The sequence below is a fragment of the Glycine max genome, chromosome 19, assembly GCF_000004515.6.
Source record: "Glycine max cultivar Williams 82 chromosome 19, Glycine_max_v4.0, whole genome shotgun sequence".
Lineage (NCBI taxonomy): Eukaryota > Viridiplantae > Streptophyta > Magnoliopsida > Fabales > Fabaceae > Glycine > Glycine max.
In genome coordinates, this window is record NC_038255.2 from 11,787,861 (window position 1) to 11,803,604 (window position 15,744).

At 33.1% G+C, this 15,744-nt stretch overlaps 1 protein-coding gene and 1 long non-coding RNA gene across 2 annotated transcripts; one reads left to right on the forward strand and one right to left on the reverse strand.

The window, feature by feature from the left end:
• Nucleotides 1–1,613: 1,613 nt before the first annotated feature.
• LOC100795857 (BTB/POZ and MATH domain-containing protein 4) lies at nucleotides 1,614–6,113 on the reverse strand. The gene is made up of 6 exons (XM_003554986.5): nucleotides 5,691–6,113; nucleotides 4,955–5,300; nucleotides 4,527–4,806; nucleotides 4,283–4,366; nucleotides 3,503–3,635; nucleotides 1,614–1,800 (listed from the first exon to the last, which is right to left on the reverse strand). Exons 1-6 carry the CDS (start codon nucleotides 6,095–6,097, stop codon nucleotides 1,614–1,616), a joined length of 1,437 nt encoding a protein of 478 aa, XP_003555034.2. The 5' UTR covers nucleotides 6,098–6,113.
• A 4,136-nt stretch (nucleotides 6,114–10,249) lies between these two features.
• On the forward strand, nucleotides 10,250–13,817 carry LOC102660928 (uncharacterized). Its single transcript, XR_003265676.2, has 5 exons — nucleotides 10,250–10,487; nucleotides 12,651–12,707; nucleotides 13,248–13,324; nucleotides 13,445–13,484; nucleotides 13,795–13,817. It is a non-coding gene; the product is annotated as an uncharacterized lncRNA (long non-coding RNA).
• The last annotated feature ends 1,927 nt before the right edge of the window (nucleotides 13,818–15,744 follow it).

Genomic DNA, 15,744 nt, shown 5'->3' on the forward strand with positions numbered 1-15,744 from the left:
AACATGCATAACATCAATACAATGTCTAACATCTAGATCGGACCAATATGAAAGATCAAATAATATCGACCTCTTCTTCCATATGAATGGTTTTTTTCCATCTTTTGGGTCTTTCCAAAACCAGTATTGATGTCATCAACCTACTCAAGAACTTGTTCACCAGTTAATGGTATCGGCACAATATCATGCTCTTGACTTCCATTAAAAGGGTGATAAGCTTTCAGAAAGCGTTGATGTCGAGTGTATACTATTTTTCTTCCATGTTTCAGTTGTACGTAGATTGTATCTTCTTCACAGATAGGACATGCACGATGATCCTTAACACTGTATCCACTGAAGTTCTCGTATGCTAGAAAGTCATTAATGGTACAAAATAACATTGCACGCAACTTGAATGTTTCATTTTGATATCCATCAAACACAGCAACCCCCTCGTCCCACAACTTTGTCAAGTCTTCAATCAAGGGATTGAGATAAACATTAATGTCATTTTCTGGTTATCTTTGTACTTTACGATAAGCTGAAGACCTGTTAAGAACTGCTTGCATTTTTTAACCCCTTGTGACCATTTTGGTAGATGAAACCAGGTTTGAATTAATCTCTAAAATTTTAAGTATCAAATTCTTAGTTGTGCTTTTATTGTATGAAGAAGTTGGCTTCGAAAATTAATTTTTAAGAATGCTACCTAATTTAACTTTGGTTTCGCATGAACAAACTACAAAGCCATGTTGTTATGTAATATTAAGTACTCGTGTAGGAGTTGATATTGTGTAGAGTTTAAACTCATTTTACTGTACCATAAACTGAAGACCAGTTAATTATGGCTTGCGTTTCGGAACCCCTTGTCACCATTTTTAAAGCTGAAACCAGGTTTGAATCTGTATAATTTTATGTATTAAATGCTGTTTGTGCTTTTATTGTATAGTGAGTAGTTTGGACAATTAATTGCTCACTCTGGCTGAATCCTGGATCATCATGTTTTATGTTGAAAAATGTTGTATTCTCACTCAAGATCCGTGAAATCCTTAACTATTTTTGTATAATTAGTTATTATTGTGAATTATGTTATGGATATTGTGAATGGTGACATTAGAACCTGATTCACTAGTATATATGTTATAATGCATATACACGTGAGCCTTTGGTGGTTGTCATGAAACTAACATTATATATATGCCTGAAAAAATTAATAAATTTAAGAAGTCATGAAACTAACATTCAATTAATAAATTTAAGAAGTCATGAAACTAACATTATATATATGCCTGAAAAAATTATCCTCCGTGGCATTTATGTGCTTTTGATTAGGGTTTCCTTCAGACCCCATTTGTCCATAGATCCTAAGTTATTACCTACCCTTTGTAATCTACAGGACAAGACCTCAAATTTTAAATAGGAAACAATGAAAGTCTTTAAATCAAGCTGTAAAGGGTGGGTTCATCCAACAGCCCTTGTCCAGACGATGTTGTATCTCTAATATTTCAACAAAACGAAATGCAAATAAGCTTCTCATGTTCTTTACAATTAAATTTCACAGTATAAATAATTCAGAGATTACCGTAATCCTCAGAGTAAACAAAAGTTACCATTATTGAAGATATAAAACATTTAAGCTAAAACCAGAGGGAGATTACTTCTGCAATCTTCTCTTTTAAGCTGTCATCATCATTATATTTGGAATCTACATCCTCTTCCTTCAGACACGATATAATCAAGTCTTTCAAGGGTACTGGATCATTTAGTTGAATGGCATTGAAATGGCCAAAACGGCTAAGAACTTGCTGATACATAAGTTCTTTGCTGCAAATGAATTAAGGATAGAATGTCAATGACCAATTCACGAAAGCAGTGAGATGGAGGGCCAAAATTATTTTATATCTCTAACATGCTCCATCATAAAAGAATGCTTTTGGCCTAAAGCCTGAACAATGAACTGTCTAACACTCCCAAAAATTTAACTTGCTAGTGTCTATTGCTTTGAAGAATTGATTCTCAGACTTGTTTAGATCAGCACAACAATGTTTTAATTTCCTGTTTTCTTATTAAAATAAATTGATTTCACAACTACTTAAAATTAAAAAGTAATACTAAGCCTTTGCTTGTAATTGACATGGGGTAGGGATTTTAATAAAGAAAGTGGGCTTGTGTGAGGATTTTTCTTATAAGATAAATGGATGGGTATCTTAGCAGAAGAAGGGGATCATGTTTTCAAGACCCAAACCATTTCCCCTTACCCTCTCATTCTTTCACGCATCCAATCATAGGGGAGAGTGGGACAGAGCTTCACCCACATACTCACTTGAAGCTAGGGCTTTGAGATGAGAGATTGAAGGTGGAATACCACTGTCTTCCCAGTCAAGCGTGCTCACAATAGAAGAAAGGGAGAAAAGAAACTCCATGGAAGTTGTACTGACCCTATGGTTCTTGTCATGGCTGTCTTGATTGAATGGGAATGGTATGTTAACGTGTTGTTAGATTGGTCTTGAGTAGAAATGATTTTTGAGATTGCCTCAGTTATTTCCTTTAATCTGTTTTTTGACTTGTGATGTTATTGGCTGAAATAACTAAGTGACTACTAGAGTAGTAATAGAAATGTAACTCCTCAGACTTTACATTCATGAGGTATAACCACACATTATTTTAATTTTTCTCTTACTCTTATTTGCCTATTCTTCAGATTGTTTTAAAAAAAAATAAATAAAGAACACTAAGAGAGAAATAAGGTAGGTCAAAACAGTGGTCTTGTCCCCTCCAAATTGGGGGACAATCACTAGTAAAAAAGTTGAAGATGTTATATAGGTTTTTTCAATGCCACCTGGTTAATAAGAACAAATAAAGATTCAAAACAACAAAGAAGGTTGACAAGGAAAAAAGAAAACAAGATGGAAATTACGGAAACATAGGAAGAGGATATGATGTAAGTTAACAAGATTCAATGATGGTGGGAATAGATGTGATTCGGGAACCAACCAGCCATGGTGAGATTTTGTTTAGAATTTGTAAAACAGACGGTACAGAAGAAGGGCTTAGATTCCTCAACATTTTGAGGCCGTGTAGGGTGTAAAACATATGTTCCCTTCACAATGAAAACATATCAGGATATACTCGTGAAGATGCTGATGAGTTCATTTTTTGTAGCTACAATGGACACAACTGGGTATCTTCCAAGGTAGAATGGTTTCATGAGTAAAGAACACTCCAAAGTGAATCTGAAGTTATTCCTTTCTTGAAAGCATCAATAAGTGACTGTTTTTTCAATCTTGAAATCATATTTTACCTTTAATTTTAATTTTGTATTTTTTAAACTTTTAGATAACAAATAATTACGAAAACAATCTTAGTATTGTACACCAAAATATTTAGGACAAAGAATCTATTTTTTTTAAATGTAAATTAATTATTTCAGGGTATTAAAGAAATTTTATACTTTTAATTAAAATAAAATCTCAATTTTCTCTCCTCCATAATTCATGTATCCTATTCCTCTCTCCTTAGTGATCACGTTCTCGGTTCCCGTATATCCTTTCTCTCTTCTCTGTATCTCACGTTCTCGTACATATCCCATTTCTCCCACCTTGCCACCATGGACATGCCACTGGCTGCAGCATTGTACCCGGTGGTTGCGGAGGTAAAACCTGTGGGTGAGAGTAGAGAGAGAGTGCGAGTGAAGCAGAGTAGAAAAATAGATAGATGAAAGAAGCAAGAATACTCATGGTGAGTGCAAAATTTTGGTGCTGAATTGCAAAGATAGTCACGAACTGATGGTGGATGGAGCTTGAATAGTTTACTAGGTGAGGGAGACAAAGAAATTTGGAAATTTTGGATGAAACTTGAAGATGTGGTAACATACGAGAGAGAAAGATACCTTTGGCCTAATTATAGAGAAAGTGTGTGAAATGTATTTCCAAAAGAAAGGACAAAGGGTTGAGAATCACTATCACATGCATGCTGATTTGTAATAGTGAGCCACAAATTCATTAACATGAATTTTAAATGTAACACAGGGAAAAAAAAAACTAAGAAAATACTCTTTATAATCGCATACCACATTTTAATTTAGACATATAAAATAGAGACATTATAGAAGAATGTAATTTCAATTCATTTATAAAGTAACATAATATAATATATAAAAAGATTACTGCACAACTATATATAATCTTCTTTTATATTTTTCTGGTCTCTTCCAACCTTGGATCTTAGGTCGTCACTCCTCTAAACTAGACCTTGGATTAAGCACATACAATTTAGTATTTTCCCACTCAACTAAATTGTTTCTCACATCCTACTCCAGTCTTTAGCAGTTCTGATTGCAGTAATGGGCAATTTTTCTTAAGATACTCAAAACCATCAGAATGCATCATGGCTGCAATAGACATAATAATGAAAGAAATGATATGAGAATCAACTGTCAACTAACAAATAATGTAGACACCAAAATGATGAAAATATATTACAAGCAAAGAAGTAATTGACTATGAACTCAAATGTAGAGTTGGGTTTGAAAGTTAAGCATGGAAACTCACCATCAAAGTTTTCAGCAGAAAATTTTTGACAGATGGACTTCAAGTGGGTAGCACGATAACGATCAGCAAGAGCAAAAATATAGGCAACAGAATCTACAGATATGTCTTTACAAAGTATAGATTCACACATCAACATTAGTCTTGGCAAACCATACTTTTCTCCAGCAGCTAACAACTTTGCTATAAATGATTCAGACAACGAAGGAAAGAATGACGAATCCAACATAAAGAGCTCTTCATCTTCCAAAAGAGTGTCTCTATAAACAAAATGAAGTAAAGCCTGCTCAACATAGAACACGATAAAAATTAGATAACCAACCAAACGATAGGTCAGATTTTAACTGAATTAAATAGCATCTATCTTGTGTGGAACAAAAAACAGCTACAAAGGTATAGAGAAAAAAAGGAACTTTTAATGAATGTGACACCTTGAAAACCTTAGGTTCCATGTCAATAACAACTATCTCCTGATCATCCTTCTTCATCGCATTAAAAAATTGAGTTTCAAACATGGTTGATTGAGCTGCCAAAACAAGCTTATGAGCATGAAACCTTTCTCCACCAACCAAGAAAGTAACATCAAATGATTCCTCATCCTCTAACAACATCCCAAAATGTTCACCAATATCAGATTCAGGAACCTGTATTGTGTTTAACTGAGAAGAATCTATGGACGACACTAAAACCACAATAGTGCAATTTATCTTCAAGCAGTCATCCTTGAGAAAATTTGACGTCTCAAGGTGTCTCCGTTTGAAAAACCGCGTATAGCCCCTATTACACAACATGTGCATCATTGATCACTATATACGTAATGTTCACCACAAAAAATGGATACAAGAGCTAATAAATCATGATGATATCCAAATCATATCACCAAAATCACAAGGTTCTCTAGTTCCTTTGGAAATTTAATTTTTATGTCTTATATTCTAATAAAAGAGCTATCTCTTTAACCCCTGACAATAGGTGAAAAAAGATTAAAAGCAAAATCAATAACACTTTGCTTTATTTTAAAGACTATATTGTTTACATAAATGTTGGACATACGAATATAATAAGTTTGTATAGAGACTAAAACTAAATTTTAAAATATAAAAAAACGAAGATACATTTCAATCTTTATTTTCTAAAAATAAAAATAAAGAAAACACTGACACTAACCACATGCTGCCATGGTTTATGAGAGTGTAAGGCCCAATCGTGAGGGAGTGACTGAAGTGGCTATGAACCTTGTGCTCTCCTTTCTTGCATAGGTCGAGCAACGTGAGATCGAACAACGCACAAACGTTGGTGCTCTCGGAATGGAGTGCAACAAAGACAGAGACATAAGCGGCATTATCTTTGGGGTCCCTACCATCAGGGAAAAAGTATATGGCCCATTGGAACCCTCCCACTATGAAAATCTCACTCACGATGTATTTCCCAATGCCCATTCCCTTCGTTAGTGAGTAACCCTTGATCACAAACTCGTGGGAACCACTCATTGTCTCTGTCACCGATTTTGAACTCGTTTGGGACCCTAGAACACTCCTACTCACCATTGTTGGGTTGCACATCGCACGCGACATTTTCTAAGGAAGTAAATTTTTCTCGAAAAGTAAAGGAACACGGATTTGCACTGAATCAGATCTTATGTTTTTGGCTTCAATCCAACTAAGTTATGGATTTCATTAAATTTTACATTAAATAAATAATAAATGGCAAGTGAATAAAAGAACGATGGCATTTAATGATTTAAAGATTTTTCTTTTATACTTTAATCTGATCTTTATTCTTGAAGCTTTTGTGCGCATGAGAACAACTAGGTTTTCGTATCAAATATCATCAATGACTTACACATTATAAAAAACAATTGTGGTTTACTATCTTTTTAGTCTCTAAACTCTTTAGGATTTCTATTTGTAATACCTGAGCTTTTTCTTACTAGTCAATGTTCCTTAATTTTTTATTAGGGACTAGAATAAAAAATCCTAAAAATTTTAGTGATTAAAAATATAATATGTTCCCATTTTGTCCTATTCGAGGAAAACGTTAGAAAAACCAAAAAGGGGGTCTGCGAATTTTGAAAAGAAGAGTTCGGGAATTGTTTACGTACGGGGAAGGTATACATGCCCGTCACAATGGACGACAACCTTTAATCGAGTGTACATAACGTAACTTCAAAATTATGTATTTTTCTTTTTTATGTTTCTTTATTTTTTTGGGGTTGACAAGGGTGTTGCCCTTGCTCCTACGTATCCTCAGGTGCGATGAGGAATTCAGATATGTTCTTTAAGTTCGAATGTTTTGTGTGTTAAGTTGGTTTTATGTTTTTTGAAAGATTCATTTTAATTGTGAGCAAAAAGATCATTTAACGCGTTGGACCTTGAAATGATGTTTTAACTTTTGAAAAGAGGAGAGAATCATTAAGGAGTTGGATCTTGAAATGATCTCAAGTGATATTTGATAAAAAGTAGTTAGTTATGAGTTGATTTTATCTTGGTTTCGTTCGTTAACTTCCAACCTCTTTAAAGATAACTTTACAACATTAGTGATCAGTTAAGATTGAACTTTACAAAGAAAATGAAATCACCGATGATAGATGGAGGAAATGAATATGCACAAAACACAAGGGGGACCCATAAGGGTGCATCGATAACATTCAAATATCAAACACAAAACTAATCGATGCCCACACGAAGAACACTGAACAAGGAACAATGTAGGGTTCGATCATGGTCGTGATTCGGTAGCGCCTCGGCTTCATGTTCTCTTCTTTCTTCTTCTACTCTCTAAATTCTCTCAATATCCTTCAATGCTGAACCTTGGAACCCTTTACTCAACCCCCTTCACGCCTATTTATAGCCAAAAATTGCATTCGGTGGACCTGCAACTCACCCAGGCAAGCTGAGACTTAGCCATGAAGCAATTGGCTCGCCTAGGCGAGCCAGAGGCTAGACTAGGGGAGCTAGGGTCCAGGAAACTCAATGAAAAGAACTTTTTGCCCCCTCCTTTTGGTATCTTTTGCATTCCTGATCTAAACATTGAACTATCCTTCATTTTATGCGATAACTGGTGTCGAACAACACAGTTTGGCTAGCGAGAATCAATGAATGACAATCCCCTGACGAAATTAGGGTATAACACTTCAGATGAACATTTCACTCCTATTTATGAGAGTTATGGGCAAAAGGCTTAAGATGGATTCTATTTGGCTGATGGGTATTTGTTCAAAGAGGGAAAGCTTTGCATACCCCAAGGATCCATCAGGAAATTACTTGTGAAACAGAGCCATGAGGGTGGCCTCATGGGCCATTTTGGGATAGACAAGACCCTTGTCTTACTCAAAGAAAAGTTTTATTGGCCCCATATGAAGAAAGATGTCCTTAAGCATTCACTACAAGAAAAATGACCTAAGCCTACGGGCGCCTTTTTCCTACAGACATTAATTAGTGTAGATAAATCTCAAAAATACTTCTACCTACAAGAGACTAATGTAGGTAAAACTCAACCATTTGTACCAACCATTATTTGGTGTAAGTAAATTCATTAAAACTGAAAAAAGACTTCTACCTACAATTACATTGTGTAGGTAAAACTCCAAAAAACTTGTGCATATGGTTGATTAGTGTAGGTAAAACGCAAAAGGATTACTATCTGCAAAAACACAGTGTAGGCAAAATTCTAAAAAACTTATACCTACAACTACATGATGTAGATAAAACTTCATAAAACATGTGCCTATAATTGGTTGATGTAGGTATAACCTCAAAAGTCTTATACCTACGATTGTTGGTGTAATTAAAACTCTTTAAGACTGTTTAAATTTGAATATTAATCTCTTGTTTTTTTAGTAAATACTCAATCTCAAAAAATAACCATTCAATTTAAATTAATTTTTAGTTAATAATTGTTCAAAATTTTAAAGATAAAATATATTAATTAGTAATATTAAATTTTAATTTAGATTAACATTATTTTTTTGGATTAATTTAGATTAACATTATTTTTTATGGCAATTTCTTGTTAGTTTCAGCAATGATATTCATTTTATCTTGAAATCAAACTCCAAAATGGCCACAAGCCTTTGGATTATGCTCCAAAATGGCCACAAGCCTTTGGATTATGGACCGGGCCTTTGAATTGATGCAAAGAAGGTACTAGTTTAGTTTCACCAAAATAACCCGCAGACGAAAACGTTGAAAACACATCCGTCTGCCCCAACATTACAAGGTGGATCCCTTCTCTCTTTTCTTCCTTTCCCCGTTTGTTTCCCTTCTTCTCTCAGGCAATTCCTCAATCACGCTTTTCCGTTTTTTTCTTTTTTGCAATTCCTTCGCAATTTTCCCTTTTCTTTTTCGTTTTCCCCTCTTTTTTTCTTCTTCTTACGTGTTTCACACCGCGAAGAATAATTTGATTGATTGATTAACGCATCAGGAGAAATTTCAGTTACATTGCAAACTTATCTGAACTTGATTCAGTTTTCTATATGCTTCAGCTTTTGTATATTATTATATTATTATTTGTTTTTATTTATACTTTGCCTGACTTGTTGCATATATAATGTAATAGTTCGATTTCCATGCCCTTGGTTTGCATGTTTATCTGTTCGTGTTTGGGTAAAGAGAGTGTGTAGCCATATGATACATCATCATCTTCTTCTTCTTCGTTCTGGACACACGACAATTAACATAGGGTTTGGGATTGATGCGCAGGTTACATGGCATGTTGCCGTTACTTGCTGAGTTTTATTTTGAAATTTGAATTGAAATAAGAATGTTGATTGTGAATGGTTTAACTGAACCCCTACTTTCTAGTTCATTCTCTTTTATTTTTTTCTTTTTTGTTTTGTTTTGAGTAGTGGTGATTGCTACACAACTAGATACAATTAGCTATGAGTTTTAAAATGAGTCAGTTAGATTCAAAAGGAGTTGTAGGGACCACTCATTTATTGAAAGGTCAATTAATATTTGTATTGTGTGTGTGTGGAATGGGTGTGTTTGTGATTTGGAGACAAATTTTAGAGAGAGAAATGCTGATTGAAAGAGTTAGGGTTAGGATGTATGTGTTTTTTGTCAAAACTAAACAAGGTTGATTAGACAGTTGGTGGACTAATCTTTATTCACAGTATTTTCTTTTATTCTTATTGTCCCCTATCTCTGCAGTGACATTATAATTCAAGGGCTGACCATCCTTCCTCCAGTTGACTCTCCAAACACTGATGGAATAGATCCAGGTAAATTATTATTATTATTTCCACTGGCTTTCAGAGGAAAACATTAGATAAAAAGAAAAAAGGGAAAAAGCTATGTGGGATTAACAATATACTGGTACTTAGTTGTTTATTAGATGCTATATGTGAGCTAAATCTCTGTTCAAATATTAGGCGACTCATGTTTAAGAAAGAATTTGACACAAGCTATGTGGGATTCAATTCTGGATCAGAGCTTCTCTCTTGTCAGAATTTATGTAATGCGTACCTTGACTTCAAAATACATGTCATCTTGCTACCTTCTATATGGCTGCTCTGTGCCACTATATGGAATTGACTCCTATGCTTTTGACATTAGTTTGTAAATATTGCAATTCAACTTGTTTATTTATGGAAGAATTCATTCAGCCTTATTTTGGTTGCTAAAGAAAAAAATAATTGCTTATAATTTTTGTTTGAGTGCAGCCAAATTGCTATTCCAGAGTTATAAGTGTTAATGGCAATGAACATATTATAATATTTGCGAAGAGGGACATTAAACAGTGGGAAGAGCTTACATATGATTACAGGTTTACCTCTTCTCCAAATGAGGCAGAGGGAGCAATTACTGTTATTATTATTAGGAGTGTTTGGAAAGCATCCTTGAATATCTTGCTGATCAGAAGGACCCTACTACTTTATGCCAGAAATTTATTGATGAGTTTGATCGATGCATCCTCAGTTATTTCGCATTTAATTGGAACCAAGCTTCTTATATGATTAGTCAGGTACAGTATATATAATTTAGAACAAAACTTTGCATGCAGTATACTTCAAGCAGATTTTGGTACTAATAAGTGTCCTAACATTTGTTACTTTTGGGGATGATAATAATAGGCAATGTATAAGTAGAGTATTAGAGTATTTGTATCATCCTCGTATTTATTGAACAGATTTGGCTATATTGTTTGGGGATGTTTAAAAAAAATGTATATATGAGATGCTTGTAATACTTCTTACAAAGTAATAAAATTAAAAAATATATATTTAATATTTTTTCATTTAATAATAAGATTATTAGTAATATATTACAGGAGATTTATTCAAACATAAATATGCAAGGTTATTATTAGGAATTGGAATTTGTGTCCCCTGAGAATGTCTCCTAGTGTATCCAATTGATTGATGAGGTCCGGCTGCTTCCTGAAGACCATAAAGCAAAAGTAGAAAAGCTGGAGGTAGACTTCATACTAATAATAATTAAAAAATGTTTAAAAAGAAATAAGAGAAAATCACGTGATATTGAAAAATAGAGTAGGAAATTAATTTAAATTAGAAAAGAGATGAGGAAATCAAGAAAGACATATAAGAAAGAAGAAGAGAAATCTGATAAAAAGAAAATTTTCAAAACGAAAAGGTGTAATTCACCTTTTATACATAAAACTATCAATTAAAATATCATATTTCACACAAAATTACAAATTTATTTTAAAAAAATTATTGATCTATGAAACTTTAATCTCACTTGCCATAAAATCTTTCACATTTACTCACATTTGCAGATTTGCTTGCTACCTTTGAACCTTTAAAATCATTTTGCATTCCGAATTTGTCACAAGCCTCTAATTATTTAAATAAAAAAATCTAAGAAATTTTCATAAAAAAAGAAGAAGAATTGAACAAGAGAGTTAATGAAGAACGAGAAACGCTCCATGAAAGCTAAGGAAAAGGAGAGACATACAATTTAAGTGGAACTGAAAATACGAAATTTAAAAAGCAAGAAAATTTTCTTGTTTGTGCGGTGACACAAAGCAAGTAAAGAACGTAACCATGCTTTAGCATAGTAATAGTAATCAATCACACTTTGGACATGAGGAAGTAAGAGTAGAAGGTGACGACATGACCCTTAACGCCTACGGCAGGGTTAGTATCGTTGGTCCAACAATTGCGGTCGTTAAGTGATATATCATATGTTTCATGTTACATAATACTCCATATAATTAAGACATGCAGCATCTGATTACCTTTGGATTCGACAACGAAGCAACTCCGGCGTCCTCCACCTCTGGCTCTGGGGAAACATGGTTCCTCACCTCAATCGCTGCGTCATCATCTTCCATCATTTCCAGGCTTATTTTCCCTCTGCTGCGTCACCCTTCAGATTTATATATATACATGCACTTCAGGTTTTATAACAGGTACGAATACTTAATTATTGGAGTATTATCTAATGATTATTGATTTTTAATAATTATTTTAAAACTTGTATATGATTTTTTATTTTTCATTTATGAAAAATTAAAATGAAACACTTAATTAGAAGTTAAAACTTTTAGTATACTTACTCAGTTGTTTTACTTATGTTGAATAATATTCAGTTCATGTTAGTATAATATATTTGTATTGATAATATAAAATAATTTTACCCATTCATTTAATATTTAATTAAAAAGGTTATATTGAATGAAAACTCATTTACAACTATAAATGTAAATCGTTTCCTCAAATTTAAATATTGCCATTTAAATGTCCATAGTTTCATTAGTTTGACTTAAGAGTTGAGACTTATTACCCGGTACATGATAAAGGGATGCAGTTGGAATGCAGTGGAAGTAGTTTAACCGGAGGAGGACTAGTTAAATGAGACATATGACATATTTTAAACAATTATGTTTCAATAGGATAGGAGGCAGATAGCTATTTCGTTCAAAATAGAACCATGGTAATGTGAGACATATGACCATATGTTCTTGGTAATGTGGCTATCTGCATGTGCATGAATAGCTCAAGAGTGAATCAGAACCATGGTCATGTGAGTTCAAGTGCTTGGTTCTTTGACATGGATATCCTTATTTTATATGATTTTGATATTTCATATTTGCATATGATTATATTTATAGTTTCTAGCAATTTTTTCATTTCAGCTTAATTCATATATTGCTGATTTGCAGGGTGTAAAATGTGGTATTTATGGTGCCAATTCTGCAGAATGGATTATGAGCATGCAGGTACATTTTATTTTTGAATTTGCTTCCCTTGTTTTCTTGTCAGTTTTTTCCATCTTAATTTTTCTGCTCACTCTATATGTTGGAGGTTTCTATTGTATTATTTAGATGTTGATATGTTGATTTTTGTTTCTTTTTTGCGCTGAGTATCTATTGTTATTTCTATTTCTACTATATTGTTTCTTTGGTAGTTGGATTTTTGTAGTCCTTATTGAGCTTAATGGAGAATAAGGTATTTCTAGATTGAAGCTTTGTTTCTTATATTGAATATCTACTCTTTGCAGAGAGTTCCACTTATTTACGAACAAAGTCCTTTTAAAATAATGCAAGTAAAGAACTTACACTGAAACTTGTCCGGTACCTAAAATTGTGATATATAACTTTTCTAACAATGATATGTTTTTTGAAGTTTACTGCATGCAGTAAATTCAAATGGTGCATGGTACTGGGAGAATATCTCATTGTACAAATATTCATTTTTCAAATTAAACTTATAATTTTCAGATGCTTTGACACTCTCATTCATATGACACAGTCACACAGGTGTTGGGGCTATAGAGTTTATTATATGCCATTCAGAGGTCTCAATTGCACTTGCAGAAGAGAAGAAGATACCTGAGGTTCTCCTATCTAAACCCTCTGTTTTATAGCAGTTTAATTGTTAGGAAGGATTTGAGAGTTGTGTACAATCTTTTGTAAACAGTTAGTCTCACCCAAATATTTGTTTTGAAACTTTTCAGCTATTCAAGACATTTCCAAATGCAACAAAGTATCTCAAGAGTATGTTTTGTTGATTCTCTCCTTTCTTTCCTAAAATGCTTGTGCTTTAGAAAGAAGCATTCATTTTTATGTCTTTGTTACAGCAATTAATGAATATAACTTTTTTGTGCAATGGAAATGAAAATATAAGGATATCTTGTAAATGGAAACTTGCAGATTGTTTGGTTTGACCAATTTATACAGAATCATATACATTGGAATTTATTTTTCTGAGGTTAATTTCAGTCATGACCTCAAGGAATTAATTATGTCTTTTGCTTTGAATATTTTGTGTTTCCTATTCCTAATTCAATTTTTAATACTGCCACAGGATCAAACTCAGAGCTTTGAACTTCCAATTAAGAAAAGGATGTATACATATCATACCTTCCACTCGCACATACTTTTTTTAGGACCATTGAGGAGATATTCATATGGTATGGTGCTTCAATTGGTTTCTGGCGTGGGGTAAGTATATGTAGTATATGTATATCTGTCATTACGAAATGAACATTTGATGTAATAATTAAACTTTGGATTTGTTTGATTCCCCCCCCCCCCCCCCCCCACAAAAGTTGAACTTCGGATTTGGAATATGACCATCATTTACTCAATGGCTGTAGGATGTCAAATTGTTAATTGATGATGTTGGGGAACTAAAACCAACTATTTTCTGTGTTGTTCCCCGTGTGCTTGATAGAGTGTACTCAGGTAAACTCTTGAAAATTCTCATGATTGTTGACAGTTTGATGATCTTTCCATAATCATATAATCTTGATGGTAAAATTATTATTTCAATAGGACAAAGCTACTCTGCAAATTATTTCTTGATCATTGGAGTAGCATTTTTCTTACTTTTCTTTTTCATTTTTCTTCCTTCCCCTTCCCAATTGGGAAAAAAATGCATTGATTCTCAACCCCTATCTAATACACAGGTTTGACACAGAAGATTTCTTCTGGGGGCTTCTTGAAGAAGACATTAAAGAAAGACAGTAGAATCTCCTTTTATGTTTATTATTATTTTCAAAACTCAAAAAGAAAGACAGATTTGAACTGTAATTATGTTTATGTATGAACATGCGCACACAGTAGAATCTCCTTTTATGTTTATGTAGTCTAATTTTTGATTTTGAATGCTAATTATATGGGTCTAAAATTGTTCTTGATTAATTTGATTAGGGAAATGGCGATTAGCTAATACTTCTAGATTTAAATTTATTTCTTATAAATATAAATCAATAAAATTAAGAACACAACTATAAAATTATGTCTAACTGAAATATATGTGGAAGTTATTCTGATGTCTTGTCACTCTAACTCTGTGTATATATGCAAAAGATATTGTAGACATCTTTATGGTCCTTGTACTAGATTATGGCCTTGATGTCTTGTCACTCTAATAGTGGAGGGTCAGCTCTAGCCAAGGCCTAGGTAATTATGAACTTGGCAAAGCTAGTTGGAGTAGGAGCTGGAAGGATCGTTGGATTGCTGCACTGCCCACATTCAATTATGTATGTTATAAGCTCTCTCTAAGATCTAAACATTTGCCTACAGTTGAAGATTATAGGTACATGTTAAAGACTTTTACCTACAGTTAGGAGATGTAAGTAGAAGTTAATGACTTTTACCTACACACTATACATAGTAGGTAAAATCTATACTGACAGACAATTAGTTGTCATTATACGCCCCCTCAAAGTTGACGGAAGAAACGTCTATAGGACAAGTTTTATTATACATTTACCTACGGATTTTTTACTTATAGTGACAGTTTTTGTCTGTAGGTATAGGTCATTTTTCTTGTAATATAATGCTTTTATAAAAACATCAATACTCTTTCAAATTAATTGTTTTTTAATTTATAATTTTTTCGTACATTTTTAATTTATAATTTTATTATCAAATCAAATAATTAGAATACTGTTTTTTAAAATTTTTTTTTTACACTTAATCAATTTTTAGTTTTGGAATTCTTATTTTAAACAGGAAAACTAAATCAAGTTATTTTAAGCTCATAATTTATGGCATTTGAAAATTACATACACGTAGCTTACCAATTCCTTGTTTGGGGAACTTCCATAACCTCATAGCTGACTCTAAATGGTTCTTTAGGAGAATCTTCTTGCAGAAAGAAAAATAAGAAAAAAACAAAACAAAAGAATGAGTGTCATGAACTAACCATCCACAGTACCTTTATTTCAGAAGATCAATGATAAAAATAATGACTAATGTTTCTCACCTACCGTAATACCCTTGCTTTCCAAGCTTTTCATCAAGCAGT

Bases quoted from the DNA above. Each gene is read 5' to 3' on its own strand.
- LOC100795857 (XM_003554986.5), bottom strand. From the start codon at position 6,097: ATGTCGCGTGCGATGTGCAACCCAACAATGGTGAGTAGGAGTGTTCTA. The intron at 4,367-4,526 runs GTGAGTTTCCAT...TGTCTATTGCAG, and splicing joins TTCTGCTGAAAACTTTGATG to CCATGATGCATTCTGATGGT. The intron at 1,801-3,502 runs GTGATCACTAAG...ATTCATTTGCAG, and splicing joins GATATACGGGAACCGAGAAC to CAAAGAACTTATGTATCAGC.